General features: G+C 35.9%; 2 protein-coding genes across 2 annotated transcripts; both read left to right on the forward strand.

Annotated features, from left to right (window-relative positions):
• The first annotated feature begins 1,769 nt into the window (after positions 1-1,769).
• On the forward strand, positions 1,770-18,395 carry LOC114353827 (uncharacterized). The gene is made up of 4 exons (XM_028305947.1): positions 1,770-1,949; positions 15,574-15,656; positions 16,182-16,299; positions 16,841-18,395. Exons 1-4 carry the CDS (start codon positions 1,892-1,894, stop codon positions 17,059-17,061), a joined length of 480 nt encoding a protein of 159 aa, XP_028161748.1. The 5' UTR covers positions 1,770-1,891; the 3' UTR covers positions 17,062-18,395.
• A 1,812-nt stretch (positions 18,396-20,207) lies between these two features.
• LOC114353835 (probable GPI-anchored adhesin-like protein PGA25) lies at positions 20,208-23,874 on the forward strand. The gene is made up of 4 exons (XM_028305958.1): positions 20,208-20,302; positions 20,470-20,942; positions 21,315-21,411; positions 23,654-23,874. Exons 1-4 carry the CDS (start codon positions 20,236-20,238, stop codon positions 23,851-23,853), a joined length of 837 nt encoding a protein of 278 aa, XP_028161759.1. The 5' UTR covers positions 20,208-20,235; the 3' UTR covers positions 23,854-23,874.
• Positions 23,875-25,834: the final 1,960 nt, after the last annotated feature.

Genomic DNA, 25,834 nt, shown 5'->3' on the forward strand with positions numbered 1-25,834 from the left:
TATACACGTATCTACTATTGCAGAAAACGTTAACTTTTTAAAATTTAATGTGCCTTAATACAAAAGACTTAAACGCTTAGTTAGTTGCTACGCTTTAGCAAAATTTAATTCGTTCGTTCGTTCGTTTCAGCCGAATGACGTCCACTGCTGGACAAAGGCCTCCCCCAAGGATTTCCACCAAGACCGGTCCTGCGCCGCCGCATCCAGGCACCTCCCGCGACCTTCTAAATTCTTCTAAATCCTTCGTTTGTAAAAAAATACAAACTTATCTACGCAGAATTCTGTTAGCTACTAGAAATCTGTGCACATAGTAAAAAGCGCTTTGATCTGAATAAAATCAACTTTATTTCATCATCATCATCATCATCATTTCAGCCATAGGACGTCCACTGCTGAACATCGGCCTCCCCCAATGCTTTCCATGTTGATCGATTGGTAGCGGCCTGCGTCCAGCGCTTCCCTGCCACCCTTACGATGTCGTCGGTCCACCTTGCAGGTGGACGTCCCACGCTGCGTTTTCCGGTAACTTTATTTACCTACTTTAAAACTCTCTAAATTTTCTCTCTAGCTGGACCCACTTTATAATCGGGCATGGGTAATTTACACTTGTCATCATATGTGTATCTAAATATAATACTGACTGACTGACTGACTGACTGACATAGTGATCTATCAACGCACAACCCAAACCACTGGACGGATCGGGCTGAAATTTGGCATGCAGGTAGATGTTATGACGTAGGCATCCGCTTAGAAAGGATTTTACGAAACTCCACCCCTAAGGGGATAAAACGGGATCCAAGCGTCGTACGCGGGCGGCCCGCTAGTAATGTATAACGAGTTAAAGTTTACATACAGCTTTACCATAATCTAGAAATCATATAAAAGTATCACAGAAATCGTGTATTGGCAAATAGCAATGACTAAAAGTGTCTTAAATACGCCGGTCTTGAAGAAAAACAAACGTAAACTTGCACGAGCCTGAGGAAAATAACAAATATCTTGTTACTATGATACATAATTATGACGAATGTTTACTTGTCTATTATAATACCTATTGTAATTTGTGCTTGTTTCTAGCACAATATTATAGAATATTATTGCGGAAACTTGCTCTCGTCTTTTATAATATTACTTATACAGGGTGATGTTGTTATCAGTATCCAATTTTTTTAATAAGCTCCATTATAGAACAATTTAAAAATACAACTTTATCTTAATTATTCTTAATCGCGCTACTTCTTGCGCAAAAAAATTTTTTTGAAAATCTAATTCACAGGTGCCCATATCTTAATTTTTAAAGGTTAGGGCTAATTTTCGCGTACCGTTATGTTTATTAAGCTTTGTAGTTAGTATGTAGTACGTATGTAATTTACTGCATAGAACTTAAAACTGGCATACAGGTGCATTCTCAAATGCAAATTCAAATTCAAATTCAAAATCTTTATTGCATTCTATGTTGTACATAAAGGTCTTAAACAATATATTGTATAGTCTCAAACATAGACCCTGTTTGGGCACAGCAACATTGTGTTTTACAAACATTTATTTATTAATTCGGCATGCATATTATTGTTAGTAATTTCAGAAATATTGAAAAAATCTTAATTTTAACTGGAAGTAGGTATTTGATGTCATAATTTTAAAGATGTCAAGTTCACGATGTCAATTTACAATGTCAATATTATATATAATAATAGGTATGTTATGTGCATGGTCATTCATTCAATCCCAAAGATCCCACTACCGCCTACAGGGCCCACACCCTACGTAGTGTAAATGCGTTACCGGCGTCGGTCCGTCGGGCGGGCGCGGCATTTTCTCAGTCAGTCTCCATCGCCCGTGTCAACCGATCAGCCGTCCCATTCCAGTGCTAAAATACATTACTACCATGGCCCGAACCGGAGTTACACTGAGCGTCGCCTTACTACTGGCAGTTTTCGAAATCGGTACGTTTTATTTAAAATTTATTTTTAAAGCGGCCAGTGTTGTCACCGATTTTCCGATGTAGGTTACACTGTTGCTTTATTTGTGTTTAATTGTTTTGAATTTAGAACACGAAGATATCTTTATTTTTTATTTGTGCGTGACTAGAATAGCCAGTGCAATTTGTTGTCGTCGATCATTGAACATAGAAAAAAGGTTATACAGCTTTTTATAAGCTTAAAATCTCGTGATCCGTTGCTTGAGTTGTAATCGAACTTATCAAGATCTAGAGATAAAGGCAAAAGTCGTAAATATGTGTGATTGTGTTCATAATACTGATAACAAGTACGTGTAAGCTTGTTACTCGTAAAACCTACACATACTTAGCTTTGAATCTTATCGTAAACTTTTAAGCAACTGCGTCTTAAAAGTTTTAAGTGCGTAGAACTTTTAAAAGCTCAAGTACCTGATTTATTCCGACTTAGATTTTTAACAACAAGTTTTAGTTGAATAGTATTTTTAATTATGACTAAAAGCAATTGTAAAATCATAAATATTGTTTAGATTTAAAGATGACCTTAGGAAAAATCCTTCGAGAATTTCGTATTGCTGAGAGCAGTGATGTCATGCGACCTTCACAGCATCGGTGCGTGTCATTGGCAGAGAATTTAATAACAATAAAGGTGACTTAATAATAATTTAAAATACTACACTACACACATTGTGATTACACACATTTCAAAAACGTCATATACTTTGGCCATAGAGTATGGAAATGCAGCTGATATTCTGGGTCGCGTTGTTTATACAGCGATTTAAATATTGTATGTTCTCTAGGAGAGATCTCTCTGGCGTTAAGACCGCCTGAATTGTGCCGATTTGTTATAGTTGGTGTAATTGTTGAGTTTTTGTGTGTAGCTTACTTAGCTTACTTCTGTTCTTAATCAATCGAACATAATATTAACACATTTTGTTAATTTGACTTGCTGATTTCAATACTTTTATCTACTTACATGTAGAGTTTGTAAAGCTTTAAGAGTTTTAGTTAAAACATTGTAAGTATACCTACTTACATATTAATAATCCTTACGTATAAAAAAACAATAACAAGAACTTCTGGCCAATATTCAATTCAATAACTTATCTACAAGTAAAGTAAAATTCGTAGTGGTGCACTTAAATACAAAAATATGACACTATATAATTAATCAGACGTAATTAATATTTATTACATTATAATAATAAGGACGCAACAATCAATACAATTAGCTACCTAACTATGAATTAACTTATTACCTTTATAATTAGTCATAATAATCAGATAATGCATACTAATTAATTAAATCGGAACTAATTTACTATATTTTCTATGAATTATATCTTTACCTACATAGGTCAAAACAAAATACATAAAGATTACATTTATTACTCTGTTTTGGCCTAAATCCGACCTCCTTACATCGATTTACTTATGGCCGACATTTACATCTGAATTGATAGCGGTAGGCAGAATGGTCGAACATGCCTTCAGGAGGGTTATAGTAAAATTCGGCCAATATACTGTAATTCTATTGATACGTAACAAAAATACTGGCCATTCGATTTCAGTAGCACTTTTTGTAGAAAAATATTTCATTCGTTTTTTAAACAACAACCTATGTAATTATTAACGTTACTAGTTATTTTATATAGTTTTAATTGTATACGTAATTCTCACAGCCAACTGTTTAATCACAAACTGCCAGTTATTGTAAACTAAGAGCTATGTTTTACACAACAAAATGTCTTTAACCAGGTGTTAAAAGTAACCTTACTCGTACAATAGCTTACACCTACTTATTACCTATTACAAATAGGTGATTAATTAAACTATGAGTTCATACATAATTAGTAATTACATGAAACCAAGCGCGTACTACGGTTACTCACTCTAGTAAAGAGATGTCATCCTCATAATTAATTATGTCATGGATGATACTAAAACTGTTTACAGACTATAATGGACCAGCCATGATTTATTTAAATAGGCATGCTAATAAACAGGTAAATCAAAAGATGTTTGTTATTGACTAAAGTTCTGGATGCAGTTCTAACAAAAAGAGTTGGTTTCTACTGAGGAAATACGATAACAAACAACAACTTTTCTTTGTGTCTGCTATGTATAAAAAGAAGCTTCTACCAATTTATAGCGGACTAGCTTTTGCCCGCGGCTTCACCCGCGTGAAATTTAGTTTGTCACATATCGTCATAAATTATAGCCTATATGTTAATCTGGGTTAAACAATAATACTGTAAAGTTTCAACAAAATCCTTTCAGTAGCTTTTGCGTGAAAGAGTAACATACATCCAGACATCCACAAAAACTTTCGCATTTATAATATTAGTAGGATATTAGTAGGATAGTACAGGACCAGTCGTTGTGATAATCTTTGGAAGGCCATTGTCCAGCAGTGAACGTCATTTGGCTGAAACGAACGAACGAACTCTTAGTGTCCTTTTTGAGCGTAAGATAGGCTGGAATAAGTCCAGTTCTCTATGACCTTGGGCAATATTTGTCTATGTAGATGACCACATTACAATAATGGTTAGAACAGTAGCTTCGTTGTAGGCTCATACTTAGGCTGAGTTGCACCACCTAACTTTGACCGAAACTATAATGATAACCGGTGTTTTTTGTATGGAGTTTGATAGATTTTTGACGTTTGTCAAAGATAAAATAAGATGGTGCAACCCAGCCTTATAGTCGTGGGCCTTGACTTAGTTTAAGTTTCCTTAACGCCATCTGTTCGAATAATACTGGTTCAGGTTTTTATGTGTATAAGCCTCATTTAATGCTAATTATTGTCGATGCCAGGAGAAGCTAACGGGACTATTCCCACCTCTCGTTGCACTCCCACTGCTGCAACTCCTGTGTAGCCAGGATCTATAGCTTGACCGCCAATAAAAAACCCAACCAGTGAAGGTCAAAGTTAAACTGTCTTTGGACTCAGAATAACATTTGAGTTTTTTTTTTATGTGACTGGAGGCAAACGAGCAGACTTAGCAGGAGTTAGCGAACTTTTCCAAATGAATCGCTTACTAGATATATCAGGCGAAAAGTATACTACGTAGCTTCATGCAGACACCTTTACCTACCTTCCATTCGATCCTATTGTAAGGTATGCTGCGTCCTAAATGTGCCATGCATCTGTTAAGTACATTGCAAGAAGTCAAGGTATCCTTCGTTCGTTCGTTTCAGCCGAAAGACGTCCACTGCTGGACAAAGGCCTCCCCCAAGGATTCTTAAAGGTATCCTTACCTCGACCATTTTTCCGGGTCGACTATTCACCCAAAGACCGACTCTGCCCACCACCACGTCAAATGTTCAGCCCACTTTAACCGTAGACGTATTTTATGCACACAAGACAATTTCAACGGCACTTTTAGGCAGGTATGATCAATAAAGCCTAGTTTTGTGACACATTGAATACAAAGAGTATTCTAGATTTTTAGCAAAATATTATAATGAACTCACTGAACTCTACAATAAGTAGATATTTGGTTGCGAATATACATGTTTCTTCCAGATTTCAGTAGCAATATGAGTGTAATAATCTTTCCTACTTATTCTAAAATGCGTGTGAATTTGGAAAGGCTACTCTTTACGATCCTACTCGATGCCAGATATAGTTTGAAACGAAAAGAAAAGCAGAAATTTGGAACGAGAAAATTTATAAATCATTTTAAAACGAATTTAAAGCGATTCATACAAGATTTAACTAAAAATAATGACACTGAAAACAATTAGGAAAAAAAATATGACATTTATTTACAGAATTGTAATAAAATAGAATTGTTTTGACAGTTATTTCAAAACAATGTAGGTACTAGGTACCTACTCGTACCTGAGATCACGTCAGAAACTATTTTGGGAGAGATACACAATTTTGTAACTAAATTGATGATGCCATTCGTATTAAAGCTGTATTTATTACATATTCGTTTGGAAACCTGTTAATTCGGTTGTGTGATCACAAATATAAATAAATAGTTGTAATAGAATGTGACGTGAAGTTTTTATAATGACCTAATACTAGTAATACTTTGAATTTAAAAGAAATTTAGTTCATATAGGAACATATAATTCTTTCAAATGTATGCAGCCTACTTTTTTGTAAAAAAATCTATAACTTTTCATAAACCAAAACAGACTTCTAAATATTATTTAGCACAAACAAAAGTATAAAATGTTCGTTAACTTATGTTTTGTATTATAAATAGCTTGACGTATAGGTAAATAAAACATTCCATTTGTTCGCATTATGTCTGTCTGTGTGAGATCATCATGATCAATGTCAAAATGACGAGCTAGTTGACCAAATCACTACTTCCATTTAAGACAAGGTCAAAAGTCAAATTTATTGTTTTGACAGCTTTAAATAGTCCCATTGCAGTGAAAAAAAAAACAATGGAAAAGATAAATAAAAGAATGACTAATGAAGAGATTTTAATAATCTAATGATGACTAATATCATCATTAGATGATAGAAATGAAGATAAAAATAAGCTTTTATAATCTTAAATACGTCTGAAAATAATTGACTATTTTATCTAAGAAGGATATGGCGATCTTTAGTTATTGTGTTTCAAGATAAAAACTTTTTGTAAATATTACACAGTGGGGCATAAAAATGGACCTGATAGGTACAGACTATGGCCATGATTTTCTCATAGCCGAAACAATCTAAATGATAATATGAGACAAATTAACAAATTTATTGAGCAAACAAACAATATTAATTAACCTATGACTTTAAACTGTAAACAAAAAAATTAAACAGATGTGTTATGTGCAAAAGGTTGTTGTAAATAAAAACTCAAATAATTACAGCTAGCTAAACAATGTGACATCATTATGTTAGTTCTAATAAGTGATATTTTGCAACAATTCTTGACTGTACCTATAGTTCTTGCAACTCACGAAGGCGAGAGAGCTTTACTTACTTGTGTGTGTACGTGTACATGCACATAACGATAGTGTAATGTATATCAAAACGTTTGAAAAATAGGTTAGATGACAAAATTTCAATTATTTGTCCGTCAGACAGATATTAGAAAATATTAGACTCATATTTTTAATTTTCTTTCATAATTAAATAATAACAGTGCTAAATCGAGTTGAAATGGCGCGTTGCGTCTCGATTGAGTAGATTTTTTACTCAAAAATGACGTCTCGCGACATTTCAATTCAATATACCTAATACTGTAATTACCTATTCGATTATGAAACATATTAAAAAATATGTGTCCAAATTTTTTTTATTATCTGTCTGACGGACTAAATAGAATTTCGATTTCATTACCCAGTCATCATCCCTACTATACTGACTTACCTTCCTACTCGTATTCATTTGCGAACGTGTGCGTACAAATAATGAATCACGTCGTTCCGACATCTTTTAAGGTTGCTAATAAAAAGTCGCAGCCGTAGTCTGACTTCAGATGGACTCATTACAGCTTACAGATCCTTCCAGACCTTATTGGCACGGCCTAAAGTTAATTTTTCCTCAGCAGTGACTGCGAGACTGGGCGACGCGACGTCCTTTCGAAATATTATGTTTGTTGTCTACATACTAATTAGTTTCCCTATTAGAAGGTAAGGAAAATTCTTCTCTCATGCCTGAAATAATAATAAACAAGGTCGTTCCTTGTAATACAAATAATAATTATGAAGTGCATTCAATTAGCTCTTTCAACTAGTTTCCGAGCCAAACTAATCTTATTAGTACGAAGTTATTTATGCTTACAATTTACTTATTATTACAGCCATATTTTGTAGCAATTTAGTGAGTCTTAAAAAAGTTTGTAATTAATTAATTTAAAGCTTGAAAAACTGCACCTAAAATGAGTATAGCAGGCCAATTTAATGTTCTCTCCCAGTCAACCTTTGGGTTAATTAGAAATTGGAACCATATTTATTTATGTATACTTAATATTCGTATCTTCATGGAGAATTTGGACAATTCATGACATGCCTCCGTCTGTTTTGGTCGCATACATCGTAGAGCGCTCTATGTACGCGGACTGACGCCCGTATTCACAAACGATGCTTGCTTAATTGAAGCAGCAAATTAAACGCACAGAATAGAGCTCTGTGATTGATTCGTGTGTGACTCTGTGCGTCCACGCGCACTGTGAGACCTCATAGTAATGTTTGTGAATACGGGCGTAAGAGACCCTTTACCAAGCTCAACACTTGGTACAACTGTCGTTAGTTAACTGCGCACTCGAATGCGACTCTCCCTTCCACTTACCCGCACAGCTCCCTTCGTTCCTCTAGTCCGTACCAGGGCGTCGATGTGACGTCACGGCTGTCAAGTACGCAGTTAACTCGACCAGGTTGTACTTTGAAACTTGCTTATTTACATTCAATAGTCTTCAAGATATTCTAAATCTCCAAGATATGATTATTGGTTGGATGGGTCACAAATAGTTAAATATTCCAAATACGATAAAGGTAGATAAGGCTTCTCAAAGAACTATCTCCGTACACAAAATACCTAAAGATTAAATTTCTTTAGAGGATTAGTTGATATGCTATTTTGGGTTCCAGGACTTGACTGATGATCAAATGGATAGAAATTCCTCTATTCCATTGCTATAAGAATTTTAAGATTACATTCATTTCTATTCTGGACGTGCAACAAACAAAAATGAAATGCAAGAACAATAAAAGATAATGCTCCATATTTTTCAATTGCGCATTTTAATGTAATGCGAGTTTGTGTCAAAGTTATACTTCTGTTTACGTTTTAAGGAGAAAAAACCGGCCAAGTGCGAGTCGGGCTCGCGCACAAAGGGTTCCGTAGCAGCAAATATAATAAACTTATTATGTCAATTTAATCAACCTATCTCAAAAACTATAAGAGATACTTTGATCAAACCAAAAATCGTTGAAAGAGTTAATTAGCATGCATCACCTCTATTTTTTTTAGAATTTTATACCCCGTAGTTATAAAAATAGAGGGGGGGGGACATACTTTTTACGACTTTGAGAGCTGATATCTCAAAAACCGTTCACTTTAAGAAAAATGTTTTTTAGAAAACTTTATATCATTTTAAAAGACCTTTCCATTGATACCCCACACGGGTATGTACATCGAAAAAAAATTTTCATCCCTCAGTTACATGTATGGGGGGCCCCACCCCCAATTCTTTTTTTTACTATTTAGTGTCATAATTTTGTAGCGGTTCATACAACACATATTCCCATCAAATTTCATCACTGTAGTACTTATAGTTTCCGAGTAAATCGGCTGTGACAGACGGACAGACGGACAGACGGACAGACGGACAGACGGACAGACGGACAGACGGACATGACGAAACTATAAGGGTTCCGTTTTTGCCATTTTGGCTACGGAACCCTAAAAATGGAAAAAACGCTGTGCCATAACTAGGACACCTTACAAAACGCTATCATGTACTGTTTTTGGGTTCCTGCCAAGATTGGTAAGGAAAAAACAAAACGCGGAATATTGCGGGTAGGATAAAATGTTGCTCTAAGATTAAATGGCCCCATTATTTTAAACTTGGGCCTTAAGACTGTTAGAAAAACTTATTTCTCGTTATTTATACTTTTCAAGTGCTTCAAGGCGGGATCTAATTTATAGCAGCCGAGTGGTTTTTAATCGTTTAATGTGCTCATGCTCAAACCGGTCATTTTATGCACCATTTCTATCTTTAAATTGTTACTAAAAGAGCTTACTTGTATGAATGCACACACGGCAATGATGGTAGAGCAAGCCAAATGAACAAAAAGTTTCATATAATTGATTACAAAATTTATCTTTTTTCCTGTTGTCGCGAGATTGGCATTTGCATTTACGTATGTTGTTAATTAATGTTGATATGCAATTTAAAAAAAATAAACATATCATTACATGGAAAAAACCAATAACAAAGTTATCAAGTATGTGATTAAATGCACAGCTACGAGTATGTAGAGAGAGCACGTAGAGATGAGCTGTGGTAGGAATTCAAAGGTTTGAAAACATTTTTGAGCGAATGAATTGTTTATTGTCACCATTTCTCATTCACAAGTTAGCTAAAGTATATCGGCGTACAAACAACTAATATTTACTTAAAATATTATCGTATTGTCTCCACAATATCCACTGTGTTCGATGACATCATGGTATCGACAAGTCAGAATAAACTAAGTATTTGTCGTTAAATCGCACCTACTTATTACATCTACTTATGGTACAGTCCTTAGGTTTTAGCGTGGTCCGCACCCACAACTTTATTTTGAAAACAGTGGAAATCCTTACTCGCATACAAATAATACTACTACCATTCTAGAACGTTCGATTGAGATCCAATGCGTAATCGCCCTCAGATTCATATTGCCAAAACCTGTTAACTTGTAGTTTGTACTATGACAACACTTAAGCCCAGAACACACGATGAAACGCAACTGCAACGAAACTGCAACTTCTAGTTACTTTTGAGTTGCATCTAAGTTTCTGCCATAGATTCCGTTGAGAGACCACACATGATGCGACCAGTTTGACCAGTTCAAATCGGTTTCAAACTGGTCGCGTCATGTGTGGTCTCTCAACGGACGCTATGGCAGAAACTTAGATGCAACTCAAAAGTAACTAGAAGTTGCAGTTTCGTTGCAGTTGCGTTTCATGGTGTGTTCTGGGCCTTAGTCTTTATGTTGTTTTATTGGAAAGATTGGAAAGATCAGTAGCCAACTGTGAATGGCATCATGGCGCATCAAAACAATGTTTGTTTTGTCAAATTTTAAACCGGATCTCGAAATCCTGTTTGTAAAAACGAGGATCAGATTAGAGACTCAATTAAATTCAAGGATTCTAAACTAAGGAAAATAAGGTTTTACTATGCTTAGAGAAACTAACTTAACAATAAAAGACTTTTATCTATGTTCTAAATCAAAAAAAAAGTAACCAGTAAAGTAATATAGAGTCTTTATTCTATTTCTAGTGTCATGGCCAGTATGACCTTACTTTATCTTACCTTAAACGTATAAGTCAAATCCACATGTCTGCTTAGGTCCCTCGCCCACGGCGACTTTTTGTAGTGATGCTGTCGCGCGTTTCGTAAACGAGCGACAGCATCGTCGCTACTAACGCGCCTTAGTCGCATTTGCAACGCGCTACAGAAGTGATGCCAATGCGCTTCTTCACGGCGATATGCAGTAGCGATTCTGTCGCGCGTTCGCATCGATAGTCACAATGCGGTCGCCATGCTGTAGCACAGAATAGTTAAATGTAGCGCGTTAGTAGCGCGTTGGCATCACTTCTGTCGCGCGTTGCAAGTGCGACTAACGCGCGTTAGTAGCGATGCTAAAATTATCGATGGGCGAGGGGCCTTATTAAAAACACATTGTTCCTCATTAAAACAGAAAGGTTATCTTTTATCTGTCTGTGTTTTGATTGTAAAATGTACGGATGACTACACAGTCTGATGAGCTGACTGTACCTATCCATATCACTTGTTCCGAGAAAAGGTGTGTAGTGATAATAATAATAAAAAGCTTACCTACATAAGAAAATTGCGGCGAAAAACTTCCAATAAAAATAATTACACATACCTAAACGTTACAGAGGTTTTGGTACAAGTATTCACTAAAAAGTGTTTTGTTTGTCTCAGTAGGCATTGTATTCTTTCAATGAAGAACAAAGTTAGTCCCAATAAAATGTAGGTATTCATCTTTTAGATCAGCAAAAAAAACCTGCAATATGTAAAGGTACTAGTATACTAGTCTCTAGGATGGCCACTTCACTAATCGCTTTTTAGATCACAGTTAATATTAGTTCAATAATGAACTTTCAAGCGAGAACAGGCGTTCTAAATTAAGAACTAGGACATTATTCTTAGCTTTGGTTCTGTAACAGTAGAACTGAGCCCTTCCCAGTAGCATGATGTCATGGAAGATTCTAAAATTGAATATTTAACTCTCAAATGTTCGTTCGTTCGTTTCAGCCAAATGACGTCCACTGCTGGACTAAGGCCTCCTCCAAATGTAAACAATAACAAAATAGTATTTATAGGAATTCAATTTGAATGCAAAAAAACTAATGTTATTCTATAAAAATGTTTGAGATTGTATTCTGTTGTTGTACCTATAAATAAATAAATAAATAAATAAATAAATAAATAAATAAATAGTAATAGAATTATTTGACCTCACCGTAAAAATAAATGTTACAAATCTCATCTGTGCTGTGCTTGGCTACATGTTTGGCTTTTTACGGTCTTGTCCGGCTTTTTATTTTGCTGGTGCGCCAGGCAAAAGTCGACCCACAGAATAATATGAAGCGCAGTAAAATGATGTATACGATGATGATAGTAGTCACTCGTGAGCAATGACACTAATTGCACCCCCCTCCCCCCTCACATGTCCGGCTTTTAAGATAAAATGTCCGGCCAAATGAAGCACAGAGTCCGGCTTTTGTGTTTTTGGACCTGGCAACCCTAGACCCGGCGAGCTTCGTACCGCCTATGTACACGGGAAAAATGTAGGATTCTAATGTTGAGATATTTTTTCGAATCGGTCCAGTAGTTTCAAAGTTTAATCAATACAAACAAACAATCAATTCTTTCCTCTTAATAATATTAGTGTAGATATTTTCATACTCGAGCAATAGAAAGCTGCAGTATTAATAAGGGAATATAAATTTATATTTACTTCCAATCCAATTAGGAGTAGAATCCTTTCAATAATCATCTAAAGGTAACTAACTAGTCACATCATTATAATTTCTAACGTGACATCATGCCACCTCAATACTATTTAAGTACCAACACATAATCAGTACTATTGGCTCATTGGTATTGAAGGCTAACAACTTTGAATCGAGTTGATTCTCAGCTTGGTTTTATAGATCGTTTGTGCAGTTATATTAATGCTTTTTGCACTTCATTGTTGGTACTCATTTCTACATTCAATTCAAGCATGATCTCAAATGTGTTTATGACAAAAATTACATTTTAGAAAAATTTACGGCACATGTTGAACCAACAAGATCGCACTTAGTACTTTTTAGTACTTTCTATCAGCTATGAAACTTTCTAAATTGGAAATTCAGATTACTCGTATTAAGTATCTACGAAAAGCTCGATATTTTGACTGCTTCTTATACTTACGTAGTTCCGTACCCCAAGTGTCCACAATGAACTCTATTAACATTAATACTGTCTTAATACCAATAGATTCTATGTATGAACCGTAAAGCCAGCGCGTATTTCGCCCTACACAATCAACAAACCATGTCAATTTTTTTTTGTAGGCAATTTTGTTGAATGTTGAGATGTTTTTGTTGAGTGGTAGGGCTAAACGCGCTGGAGACCCGGCTTAGTACAGTTGAAAATGTAAAAGAAGTGTGTTACAAATCATCATCATCATTTCAGCCATAGGACGTCCACTGCTGAACATAGGCCTTCCCCAATGCTTTCCATGTGTTACAAATGTCGCTATCAAGTCAAATGAAAAAAAATTATTTCGATACAAAATCAAATACATTTTCTGCGAACGGATGCGAATTGAAATACGCCTTCAAACTAAAGCTCTGGTCTAGACTTTCAGACTTAATAAAGATATACGGATTATTAGGCTGTGTCTCTTCAGTGAGGGTAATTGAAATAAAAGAGAGGACGAGAAAACTGTGTCAGGCCAAACATTTACCGCAAAAACAGTGCCATAAATTCCCATCAACCACTTGTAATAACTTTGTTTGTTCCTGTCCTGGAACCAAGGAGAAGTTCTCTTTTAGTCGACAGGACTATTTTTAATACGGTGGTTCTATTTAACCAGCTCACAATATGTATAAGAAACTTATTAAGGTGTAAAAATGTCTGGTAACGAAATGTGTTAATGAAGTTATTTTGGATTTCAGCGACTAGGCCCGTGGACCAAGTTAAAGTGGGCCAAGTCACTGGAAGATTCGAAGTTAAAGAAGTCTTTAAATAATAATAAAAACTTGTTACTATGGTCCAAGGGTTAGGCTCTCTTTGCGTGATTCTTGAACCGATTCCAAGTACAGTCATAAATCAATGAATAGTTAGAAAAAGAAATATAATTATGTACCATCGGCAACAGTGTTTGTTAACTATCCATTGCCTGTCATGTCGTCTCGTTCTGTCGCAAAGAATCTCCATTTGATGAGAGCGAGAGCGTGTGTACTTCAGGGGGTAGATACATATTATGTTAATTCTTTTTTAAAGTATTAAACAAATCACGCGATTAGTTTTTTTATACATATTTTTTGTACGATAAATAGTGTGATAAATCATAGGGTTTATTAATCCGTGATGATAGTTTTCTTCTCTTGGCGATGGTACGCATACATTACAATATTAATTGTACTACAAGTAGGTATCAATAATGTGAATGATAAAAAACTATGTATCATACTTTCTGTCCGGTTCTTGCACAATTTTTACTACAGGTAGGTATATGACGAAATTTTTTCACGAATGTACGGTAATTTCAAACAGTAAATAATTATTATATTAAATCTCGGCGATAAAATTAATCATGATTATACTATCTTAATAAATGAGCGATTATACCTCACCCATCTATAAATAAACATTAGTTAATAATAATAAACTAAAAAATAATAATAAATAAACGTTGATCTTATTGTATAAGAAAGTAAAATACCTATAGCTTACGATCTAATTCTTTTGAAATTGTAAGTACCTATATGGAGTCCAATTTACAAGATGCTTCCGTAAGTCGAAAAGAAAAATATCTATGGATTTGCATATAAAGTATGTTCCATCAATAACGTAAGCGTCTGGGTGTATTAAATAGATGGAATTCACTGATAAGTTTGATAACACTATAATAATTTCTTGTGAATTAGATATTTTTAAACAATAAAATGATAACTTCATTGAAGAAATAGAGCGATAAAAGAAAACTTTAGCGAAAAATATTTTGTAGCTATATTTAACAATGTATTATGCTCTCCAAGCGGAACAAGCAAAGCAAAGCAGACTCAATGAATTCAATTTGCAGACATGACACTGGAGTCTTTATTTGATTACTGCTTAAGTGCGAATTGTCGGAGACAGGTCGTAGAGAGCGACTAACCTCTTAGCTCCAATTACTCGTCGCAATGTGTAACAGTGTAATAATTTAATGTATGGATATGGTAGGTACACACACACAAAACATACCTGTCAGTAAGCGCTGTGCGCGCGCGAGCATATCCTATCCTATTTCAGGTACAGATTATTCTCTAAAGTATAAAAATCACGGGCTGAAAGACGTAGTGTGGGCAGGCCCCCCACTAGGTGGATCGACGATCTAGTGAAAGTCGCGGAAAGTACTTGGATGCGGGCAGCGCAGGACTAGTCGTTATGGAAATCCTTGGGGGACCCTTTTTGTCCAGCAGTGGACGTCATTTGGCTGAAACGAACGAACGAAAAACACTAGGCTGAGTTACACCACCTTTTTTTGACCGTAACTATTACAATAACCGGTGTTTTTTATATGGATTTTGAGATTTTTGACGTTTGCCAAAGTTAAAGTAAGATGGTGCAACCCAGCCCTAGTTAATTGGTACATACAATGAGTACCAATTTGTAACAGGACAGTAGTTAATGAAATCTTTATCATTTTCTCAGGATCCTGCCTTCGTTGCCGTCAGTGTAACAGCCAGAGCGACCCAACATGCGCTGATCCTTACACCAGCACGAAACCTTCAGTGGTAAGTTTCCACACAATACTTACTAACTTTATAAATCTGGACAGACAAACATTAATCCGGCTTTATTAGTCTTTCTGTAACAGACTGAATGAAAAAGATGGAATATTTCAATGAAAGGGCCTCACTTACTAATATTAATATTATTGTATAAATTCTTCCCGAATGTACGCGAACGTATAAGCGGTGGTTGGAAATCGACCATTGCTCGTCGCAGTTCCTAACGGGGCATGGCAACTTTAAACACTTCACGAATTCAAACAGTTCCGTCTCCTGTTTGTGACTGTTCCACTGTTGAAGTCAGTCATGAGCAGTCTGCCCATCATAATGTTGTGGGAGTGTGATTTTTAAAAATATGAACGTGACTTATTGCAACATACATCAGTTTCTGCAATTTATTACACCGATCTTGTCGCGACAAGGAAAAAATGATTTTAAGCTATTTTGTTCAATCTTGCTCTACTTGGCCATTTTTAGGTTAATATGTTTAAATAATGAGATAATTAATTGTATCTTCATCAATTCCAGGACTGCTCGACCCAGGACTCCACAAACTACAACAATATGTACCTTCGCAATTTCCTACCCAGCGAGGCCAACACACACCTAGTGGGGGCGCCCAGATTCTGCCACAAGATTGTCACCCGTTAGTAATTATTACTTATAATAAATATCCAATAGATAATACATACTTTGGACCATAAAATTAGACAAACTCGTGATGTTTTTAGCTAGAAAGTACGACGTTTCTTATCTTGGGCTCGATTCCCAAATGAGTCACAGAAATTGAAGAATGTTTGTTTGGATATTGTTCTCGATTTGTTTAGATATTACAAGCTTCATCAAATCAAATCAAATCAAATCAAAAAATATTTATTCAGTTGACCACAAGTGGCACTTATGAACGTCAATAGAAAATAATAAAAAAAGAAAAAGGTAGCCCTTATGGGGCACTTTACATGTCTCCTTATCTTTTGGGCCCTACCAGCGCTCAATTGGATCGTCCAAAATTAAATAATAAATTTAACACGTGTGCATACTTACCTACAATTTTGACTCCTACTTTCACATAGATTTAACTATACCAACGCCTTACAGCGCGGCTCTTACAAAATTTAGAATTCAGATGTCAGAACCCTCACGAACAGGGAACAATTTATTAAACAAAACACTACCTACCATTCCAGACACCGGCACAGTAATCCGGGCGTGTCTCGACTCGAACCCGATCAACGTGAACCAGACCTGCCAATTCCTGGACTCGGCGTCTCAGATCGACCCTTCAAAGAAGATCCGCCATTGCAGCGCTTGCAACAAGGACGACTGCAACGGAGCGAGCGCTGCGGTCGCTTCGCTGCCGCTAGCGGTCGTCACGCTCCTCGCATCGTACCTCTACTACAAACAATAATAACCAACGAGCTTTATTAGTAACACGATGTCATTGGTCACGCTTTTGCTGCTTCGCTGAACGCGCATCACAATACCGATGTGCCAAATCGGTGTATACAGATTGACACACAAAACTGACCTAACTTTATTGTTGATCTTTTTCCAGTTTTATATGTGTAAAACTTTAGTAGTTTCTCTTGGAGTGGATACTGATTATAGTACCCTCCTTTGCAGCGCGCAATCGGGTAAAAAACAACGGTTAGGTTGTGTTTTGGGTCAATCAACACAAAAACTTAGATCGCACTTGTTTGAAATCAACAACTAGAGGCATTTGTTGTTTGTAGTAACTTTGTATGAGATCATAATGGATTTGGCTCATAAATAATCGCTATCATGTAGAGATCGTCATTTAAACTCTTCAGAGGCCAATGACTCAATCGCCTTCAATAACCGTCCAATACCATTGTTGTTACTTTTGCTTCGTTGAAATTTGTTACAATAAGTAATTAGGGATTTTAGATTAAGCTATTTATAGTTAACAATATTATTATTATGTTTACTTTTGTTTTGAATCTCGAAAAGAATCTTTACCACCCATTGTTATATCTAAAAGATCTAACAAGATTATTTTATTTTAAGAAACAACATTTACGATAATACCTGCTTTTGAACCACCATTTTATGTTTACCAAATAATGTTTTATAATATTATTATTCTAATTTTATTTTTAGGTTATGGATTTACTTACTGTATAACAAGAATCTATAGTTTTATGCTTGTTTTGTTTATAATTTAGGACTCGAAATGTAAGCCGTAAAGCCGAAATATAGCAATAAATAAATAACATAAAAATTAATATGCTGGCTCTAGTATTGTTTTCATAGTACTCATAAGGGCATAACCTCAAGCGAAACAATATGGACGCTTAAATGTAGTTTAATAACAAGCGAAAAAAACTTAAAGGTACAATGATGTACTGTCTGACCTACAGTATATTACGATAAAAGTAAGTTTGGCCACTTTTGGTTTTAGCAAAATACCTATGTAACGATAAAATAGCATATTGTTGAATAAAATATATAATTGTGAACATGACTATAAATTGTATGTATGTAATATAAGTCTATAGCTAGGTAGGTATAATGTATAAAACAAATGAGTAGTTGCCTTATAAGAAAATACCTACCTAAAATGTACATGCTGTTTAATAAAAAAATGTCTATAACTAACTATAAACAAAAGTAGTACCTTATCCTTACGAGATGTTTAATTCATATACCTAAAAGACAAATTAAATTACATTAAGTTTACAATTTTTGATCTAAAAGCTATTTTATACGAATTACAAAACACTAAAATTATAATGATTTCCAACGTTTACGATATCTAGACCGTAGATAATATTAACAGTAAGCATTTATGAACATGGATGTTTTATTTGCGTTTTTAATTAAATTACAATAAACAAGTATTCGTTTTTTATTAAAACAAAGAAAAAATTTGTGCAAGCCCAGAACTTCGTTATTTTGTATATAAAAGTAAATATAAAAGCTGAGAGTTTGTCAGCCGTGTGGTGACGGCAGAGTAGAATACATTAGGGTATTTGACACCACCAATCAATTGACGTACTTTTTAAAACTGTCAAAACGACACTCTCCCATAGATTTTGTACGGCGATACTAGCATGTGACGTCACAATTTTATCAACTCAATGAAAATACTTTTTTCAATTATAATGCAACCAAAAATCGTAATTTACAGGTAATTAAAAATTAATTAAGTTTTTAAGACCAGAAAGAAGTGTCTTTTTCAAAAAGTTGTGCTTTAGAATTATTGGGAAATGGTGTCAAATACCCATTTGTCACCAACCCCTACTCTTCCCACGGGTGTCGTAAGAGGCGACTTAGGGACTACACATCAAACAGAGAACGGGCAGCAGCGCTGTCTGAAAAACATCAATCGTTTAAACTGCGATCTCCAACCCGCCTGCCAAGCGTGGGGATTATGGAAAAACCCTCCACTATAGTAGAGGAAGCTCCAGTGAAGTCCAGCAGTGGACTGTAAAGGGCTGTCGATGATGATGATGAGAGTTTGTCAGCGCATGCTCCCAACGTAGGTGAGAACGTTGGACCGTCATCGAGTTTGGGTCATCGTGGCTTTGGCAGCTACTGGCAAGGTTTTGGAACGGTCAAAACTATCTGGCTGATGAAGAAACATCGACCGGATTCCAACAGTTATTCCCAGTTGGAGAAACCTGATGTTCGCACAATTCTCCCATTTGAACATTGTAATGCGTTTAAAACATGTAATTATTCAATGCAATTACAAAAACGATTGCACTGTTCTGTTTACTTATTCATGTTTATCTATCAAGAGCCTTGCAATTTTCATTCCTTTTATCTGAAGGGCTTTATCATTTGATAATAGTTAAGTGCAATCATACATAACTAGGTGTTCTCATTTATGGTATATACGGTATGTTGTTTAATTTTACCATTATCATCATCATCATTATTATTTTAGCCAGTTATGGCCCACTGCTTGACAATTAGATAATTAATAAAAGATAATTCATTTTTTGCATGAAGCGCGCTAAAGAGCTTATCTGCTTTTTACACGACAGCGCCAGAAGAGGGTTATGTTTTTCGCGTATATTGCGTAACTCTTCGGCACGCTCTATAGCCGAAATGGCGTGAATGTGTGATTGGCACAGACATGTTAAAGTTAACAAAATTTTTAGTTTACGAAATCGAGTTAGGTATTCTTTTTTCAGTAAATTAATTCATATCAATTACTGGTGGTGGAGCTGAAAAACTGACGACTAAAAGACTATGAAGATGAATGGATGCTCGAGAGAGAGAGATGCTGCGATTCATGCAGTGCATTGTTTGCATGCATGATTAAAAATCTACAATTCTATACTTACTTTATTATTAAAGACGGAAGACGTAGTGTGGGCAGGCCCCTACTAGGTGAACCAACGATCTGGTGAGGATCGCAGGAGATGCCTGGATGCAGGCAGGACCGGTCGTTTTGGAGATCCTTGGGGGAGGCCTTTGTCCAGCAGTAGACGTCATTTGGCTGAAACGAAAAAAAGAACACCATGTATATTAAAAAATATGATTTATAAATATAAAGTATTAAACTGACATCAATCTAGTAGTGATAGTTGACAACGGAGTACAGTATCGAATGGGATTTCTCACAATGTCATCTTTTTCCATCGTTGTAATGTTTGCAGCCGCCACCATTTTGCAAGGTAAAGTTAATGGAATAGTGATTGTTTTAAGTATATTTCATTAATTTATTATTATAGTTATTGAATTTCGCATACTTATTCTTCACATTGCAGATATTCATCGTTTGCGTAACATTGTAATTTTATGATTTACAAGAAATGGTTAGCAACTATTTTTTTAATTTCAGTGGACAGCTTAAAATGCTATCAATGCAAAAATTGCAACGAAGTTACTAGTGAACAATTATTGACTTGCAACTTTACGATTCCTGTTCCACCCACTGGTATTCCAACTGGTGTTCCTACTGAGGGGTCTACTGGTGTTCCAACTGGTGTTCCTACTGAGGGGTCTACTGGTGTTCCTACTGGTGTACTTACTGAGGAGTCTACTGGTGTTCCTACTGGTGTACCTACTGAGGAATCTACTGGTGTTCCTACTGGCGTACCTACTGGGGTACCAACTGGTGTACCTACTGAGGATTCTACTGGAGCCCCCACAGGGGAATCCACTGGCGCCCCCACAGGGGAATCAACAGGCGCGCCTGCACAAACAAACGAACCAGATCCTACAGGATTAGAGGTAGCCATGGTGAAAAGATCAATAGAATTCGATGATGATTCGGATTCAATGTTTTGGGACGACGACTGTAGTTGTCATAAGGTGCGCATTTTTTCTTCTTTCTTTCTTTATAATTGATTCATTCGTACCAGTTTATGAAACCTGGAGAAAGATACAATTATTTAATTTTAATAAATTAAGTTATTTCATTTCAAAAATATTCAGGCTCCTGTTCTGAAAGTACGCTTATGTATGAATTTATATTCAAGATCAAAATTAAGCCTTTAATAAACCTGTAAAGATCATGGCATAATCAACATTAGGTACCTACTTTAGAAATGTCTAGTTTTTTATTTATTTATGCAAAACAAGGAAGGTATTTGACCGCAATCGCACCTGGTGTTAAGTGAGATGCAGTCTAGGATAATACATATCTGCCCTGTAAGTAATAAATGAAATTATGTTTTTCTTCAGGATTTCTGCAACTGTGGTGGGCGAATTTACTACACCGCATACGAAGACATCATAGCCGTGAACCTTACATTTGTATGCGTAACTGACACTGTCACCAGTAAGTGGGTTTCATACAAGTAAAACAAAACATACCTCTAGAATGAAAAAAATTCGTCTTCGAATCGTTTGCGTATTCGAATCGCCATCGAAAGTATTTGTAACTTATTAGTAATCTATAGTATTAGTACAGGGCAGGCTTCCCACTAGGTGGACCGACGATCTGGTGAAGGTCGCGGGTGGTGCCTGGATGCGAGCGGCGCAGGATCGGTCTTCGTGGAAATCCTTGGGGGAGGCCTTTGTGCCAGCAGCAGTGGACGTCTTTCGGCTGAAACAAACGAACGAACAAAATGGTATTAGTAGGGGAGACTGGGTACGGTTGAAACAAAGGACGGTTGAAACAGAGCAAATATCTCGTAAACGGTTCCACGGGGAGTAAGCGCATCTGCGGTCGTTATTAAGAACTAAAAACAATTGTCATTTTTTCGTATCGAAGTCGAATTGTGAACGCGACGTAAAGTGAACTTAGTATGAGAAATGGTAGCACGAAACTAGAAGTCTAGCGCTTAATGTCACCCTTCCCGTGCCGCTCCCATATCTCGGCACTGACTGCTTTGCTTCTGCGTTAAGCACTAGAATTATAATTTTGACTATCGACATCATGGACCTATAAAAAAAGTCGGACGGATTCTCATCAACAAAATACTGTGACATTAGGATACACCAGCTTGCCTGTACGTACAGGCCGGCACGCACACATTCACACCCTGTTACACCACTTCGAGTGCAAACTTCACACAGTTGACACATTTAAGCAGCGAAAAAACAACACGAATTCGACATGTCTTGTGTGATGAAATTGTGTAAAAACCGTTCTGTTCGAACAAACAAAAATTAAGGAATCACATTTCACAGGCAAAATAATAATCCAATCACTTATTTCCCGACATTAAAATATTGAAATTAATTGAAATCAAACGTCATTCACTCGAAAAAATAATACGTCAAAGACCAGTGTTCTCAGTTATTTACGTGGGAAAATTACCCGAAATATGGGAAATTAATAATAATTTTAGGACTTTTTAGTTATTTATTACGCACACTATGGAAATAAAATAATTTATCATAATAATTGTGTTTTAATGGGATATATTTTCATAGGCAAATTTGATCCTTCCCAAAAATGTGGAACTGCAAAATTCAAATTTTCTTACATTGATTTCAAGTCAGTGTCAGGTTGTATGTTAAAAAAATCTATCAGAGATAATAATAATATATTGATGATGCATAAGATTATGATTATAATATACACAAGATTCGTAATTTGTAACTGCGTGAATCATTTTTGATCAACATTATGTACATAACCTGACCTACTGACTTGCAAACAATGTAAGAAAATTTGAACATTGAAAATTTCGCGCCTACCTCAACGCACCTTTCATCCTTTTAAAATGGCACGGAATAATTCTGTCTACATTTCCAAGTAACATCTGCCGATCTATGTTTTTCTTAAAATAAATGGGTAAAATGTTTTGGCTAACATGGCATCCCTAAATTCACTCACACAATAGACAAACGCCAAAATTTTGCGTCACAGTTTTGTTGTAGCGCGAGTTTTTTTATAGGTCCATGATCGACATTGGATGGAACATATCATAGAGCAGCTCGTTGTTCTGTTCTGCTCTGTCTCGTGTATTCTGTATGCTCTAACTATGTAAAAGCAACCCGCGCGGGTTCGATTCCCGACGGCACATCAAGATAAATATTGTGATATATTTATGTAGTTGAAATAAGATGCTATTTCGCAACAAGTGTATAAACTGATGTAATGTCGACTGCAAATGAATATTCAAATTGTACCGAGTATTTTCTTAGCAGATAAATTTCCAAAAAATAATATTTATGTCACTGTAAACCTGTGAATTCCGTCAGATTATAATCAGGCGTAGTTAGATTACAATACACAGTGTTTTTTTTGACCCGAAAAAGTGACATTCTGTTTTTATCACTAATATCCAAAGTTTAACTTATTATTAATGTTAGACTAAAACACCCAGGTGACAAATAGCTATAGATTATTTTTTTAAAAATATTATTAGAAAATTTATTTTGTACTGGGTCAAACTACAATTTTATTATTATTTAAAGAAACGTACATACTAAGCTNGCAATATAACCTTACCCACAGTTACTTTACAATCTCACGCGTTATATTATACACTGACGGAGTTCACAATTTCACGTTGACATTTATACCGATTATAGGTTTCTGCTTAGTTTAATAAATTGCAAATTTTCAGCGAATGGAACAAGCGTCACCAACAGAGGATGTGCTATAAAAGCCAATACAACACAGGAAACCTGTGCCGATTTTAACTACACTAACACTTGCACGATTTGCGAGACAGACGGCTGCAACCGCCCCAGCATGGCCATTTCATTGAAGTTCTCTACTATTCTTTTGTTGCCTGTATTATTGACTTCGTTTATTAAAAGTTAGGTAACAAATAAATAATTTTCATTGTCACTTGCGTACTTATTTGGATTATTCCACTGTGTGAATTGATTCGAATTCACCTGAAAAAGAAAATGGGAAACATTTCAGGTTCAGAGGTGCAATGTGGACATTAAAAATTCCACTTTCTTCGCCCAGTTGACCCACATAAACCCTGGCTGCCCTCGCGGCCCGGGGTATGCGCAAAGCATTTCCTCATGTAAAAAAAAAACAAAGTGGAAATGTATGGCGTATTTAACTTCAAGATATCATATTTTGAGAGCTGATTAGTGTACTTTATTATTTTATTTTACTGCATAACAAATAAATAACTCACTTATACATTAAATTTAACTATGAGAGAGTTGTACTCCTGCAGTGGAGACTAAAGGAACAGATTATGATGATGATAAAAATCAGTGGCCACTTTTCCCGTTCAGTATTTAATCGTTTATTGCTTTTTCACATTCTAATGTTCAAATTTGTGCATTGACTCTAAGGCTCAGTTGCACCACCTAACTTTAACGGTAACTATGACGATAACCGGTGCATTTTGTATGTAGTTTGACAGATATTTCACGTTTGTAAAAGTTAGAGTTAGATGGTGCAACTCAGCCTAAGAACTTAGTTATATAATCTTGTTAAACGTTATTATAAACCTTAATTACAACGAGGAATCAGACCAGCACTGTGTACACCAAACTGGCAACCACCGCACAGATTTTTGATTTCGCTTCTGCCCTATAAAGGGATAACCTATAAATAACCACCAACCAACTATCTGTCACCGTCGGTCATGCTGGCATCTCGCTTTGCGTGAGAGAGATAGTAACATTCGAAACTTCGTACGTTTTTCAAAGTACCCCCATGGTTTTACAAATAGTCGAGCTACAGAGAGTTGACGCTTCGACGTTGATTAAGTAAGTATAACCCGAACACTATACATAAATATCCGGGTATTTTCAAGGCGAGAGTGAATAGGCACTTACAGGGTAGATATGTACCATCCTAGACTTCTTCTTATTCGTTACGCTTTTAGCAGAGCGGTCGTGGTCACATTGAGGCGTTGTTCACATCGTTTGTAGAGGCGGATACAACTCTCCGCACGATCTCCCGCCATCTCTCTCTATCAGACAGACTGTCTTGGCAGACTGTCTCGTGCAGTCACATACGCCGTCTGAACCGTCTCCACTACTGATTTCCTAGACTGCATCTCACTTAACATCAGGTGCGATTGCGGTCAAACACCTGCCTTGTCTTGCATAAACAACAAAGTACATAGTGCGGTAATTACCCGTTCATTATATTTAACAGGATCGATTACTATGCCCACACGCTATCGCCTTATCAATCTGCATTCACAAGATAAAATTTACAGGCCATAAGTAGTACCAATAATACTTGTAGTATGAGCCATTGTGTGTGATATTATTGTATTACGAATTAGTATGTTAAAAAATTTAATGTGATTAGGTAATTCATATAACTGTGCATGTATCTACGTTTTTTTAAAGATGATACCTTCACAACATACAAAATAATTCATCAAATATTCCTATTATGCAAATCATGTTCATATTTAACACAAATATTAATTCTCAAATTCGAAATTAATTCAAATTAAAATTAGATTTTTAGTAGCTTAAATAAGTATATGTAATGAACTGTGAATGAGTGATAACTCATAACATTTGACACAAAATCTATGGAAAAATCGCGTTTTGTTTAGTGATATTAGAACATTTCATGGAGCGGCTAGTTGTTCTCCTACAAATTTGATCGCAGTGTCTCAAGACAAAAGTCTTTGACCAGTGTGTGTTGCCAGTGATGGCTTATGAATCTGAGGCGTGGTCGCTTACTATGGGCCTCATAAGAAGGCTCAAGGGCACTCAAAAGGCGATGGAGCGGGCTACTGCTATGCTCAGAGTTTCCCCGCGTGTTCGAATCAGAAATGAGGAGATCCGCAGGAGAACCAAAGTGACTGACA

Source organism: Ostrinia furnacalis, unplaced genomic scaffold (assembly GCF_004193835.3).
Source record: "Ostrinia furnacalis isolate ACB-3 unplaced genomic scaffold, ASM419383v2 OfSCF1818, whole genome shotgun sequence".
NCBI lineage: Eukaryota > Metazoa > Arthropoda > Insecta > Lepidoptera > Crambidae > Ostrinia > Ostrinia furnacalis.

Excerpts from the sequence above, each read along its gene's own strand:
- LOC114353827 (XM_028305947.1), top strand. The coding sequence starts at position 1,892 with ATGGCCCGAACCGGAGTTACACTGAGCGTCGCCTTACTACTGGCAGTT. Across the intron at positions 1,950-15,573 it reads ACTGGCAGTTTTCGAAATCG|GATCCTGCCTTCGTTGCCGT; the intron begins GTACGTTTTATT and ends TCATTTTCTCAG. Across the intron at positions 15,657-16,181 it reads CCAGCACGAAACCTTCAGTG|GACTGCTCGACCCAGGACTC; the intron begins GTAAGTTTCCAC and ends CATCAATTCCAG.
- LOC114353835 (XM_028305958.1), top strand. The coding sequence starts at position 20,236 with ATGGGATTTCTCACAATGTCATCTTTTTCCATCGTTGTAATGTTTGCA. Across the intron at positions 20,943-21,314 it reads ACGACTGTAGTTGTCATAAG|GATTTCTGCAACTGTGGTGG; the intron begins GTGCGCATTTTT and ends GTTTTTCTTCAG. Across the intron at positions 21,412-23,653 it reads CGTAACTGACACTGTCACCA|CGAATGGAACAAGCGTCACC; the intron begins GTAAGTGGGTTT and ends GCAAATTTTCAG.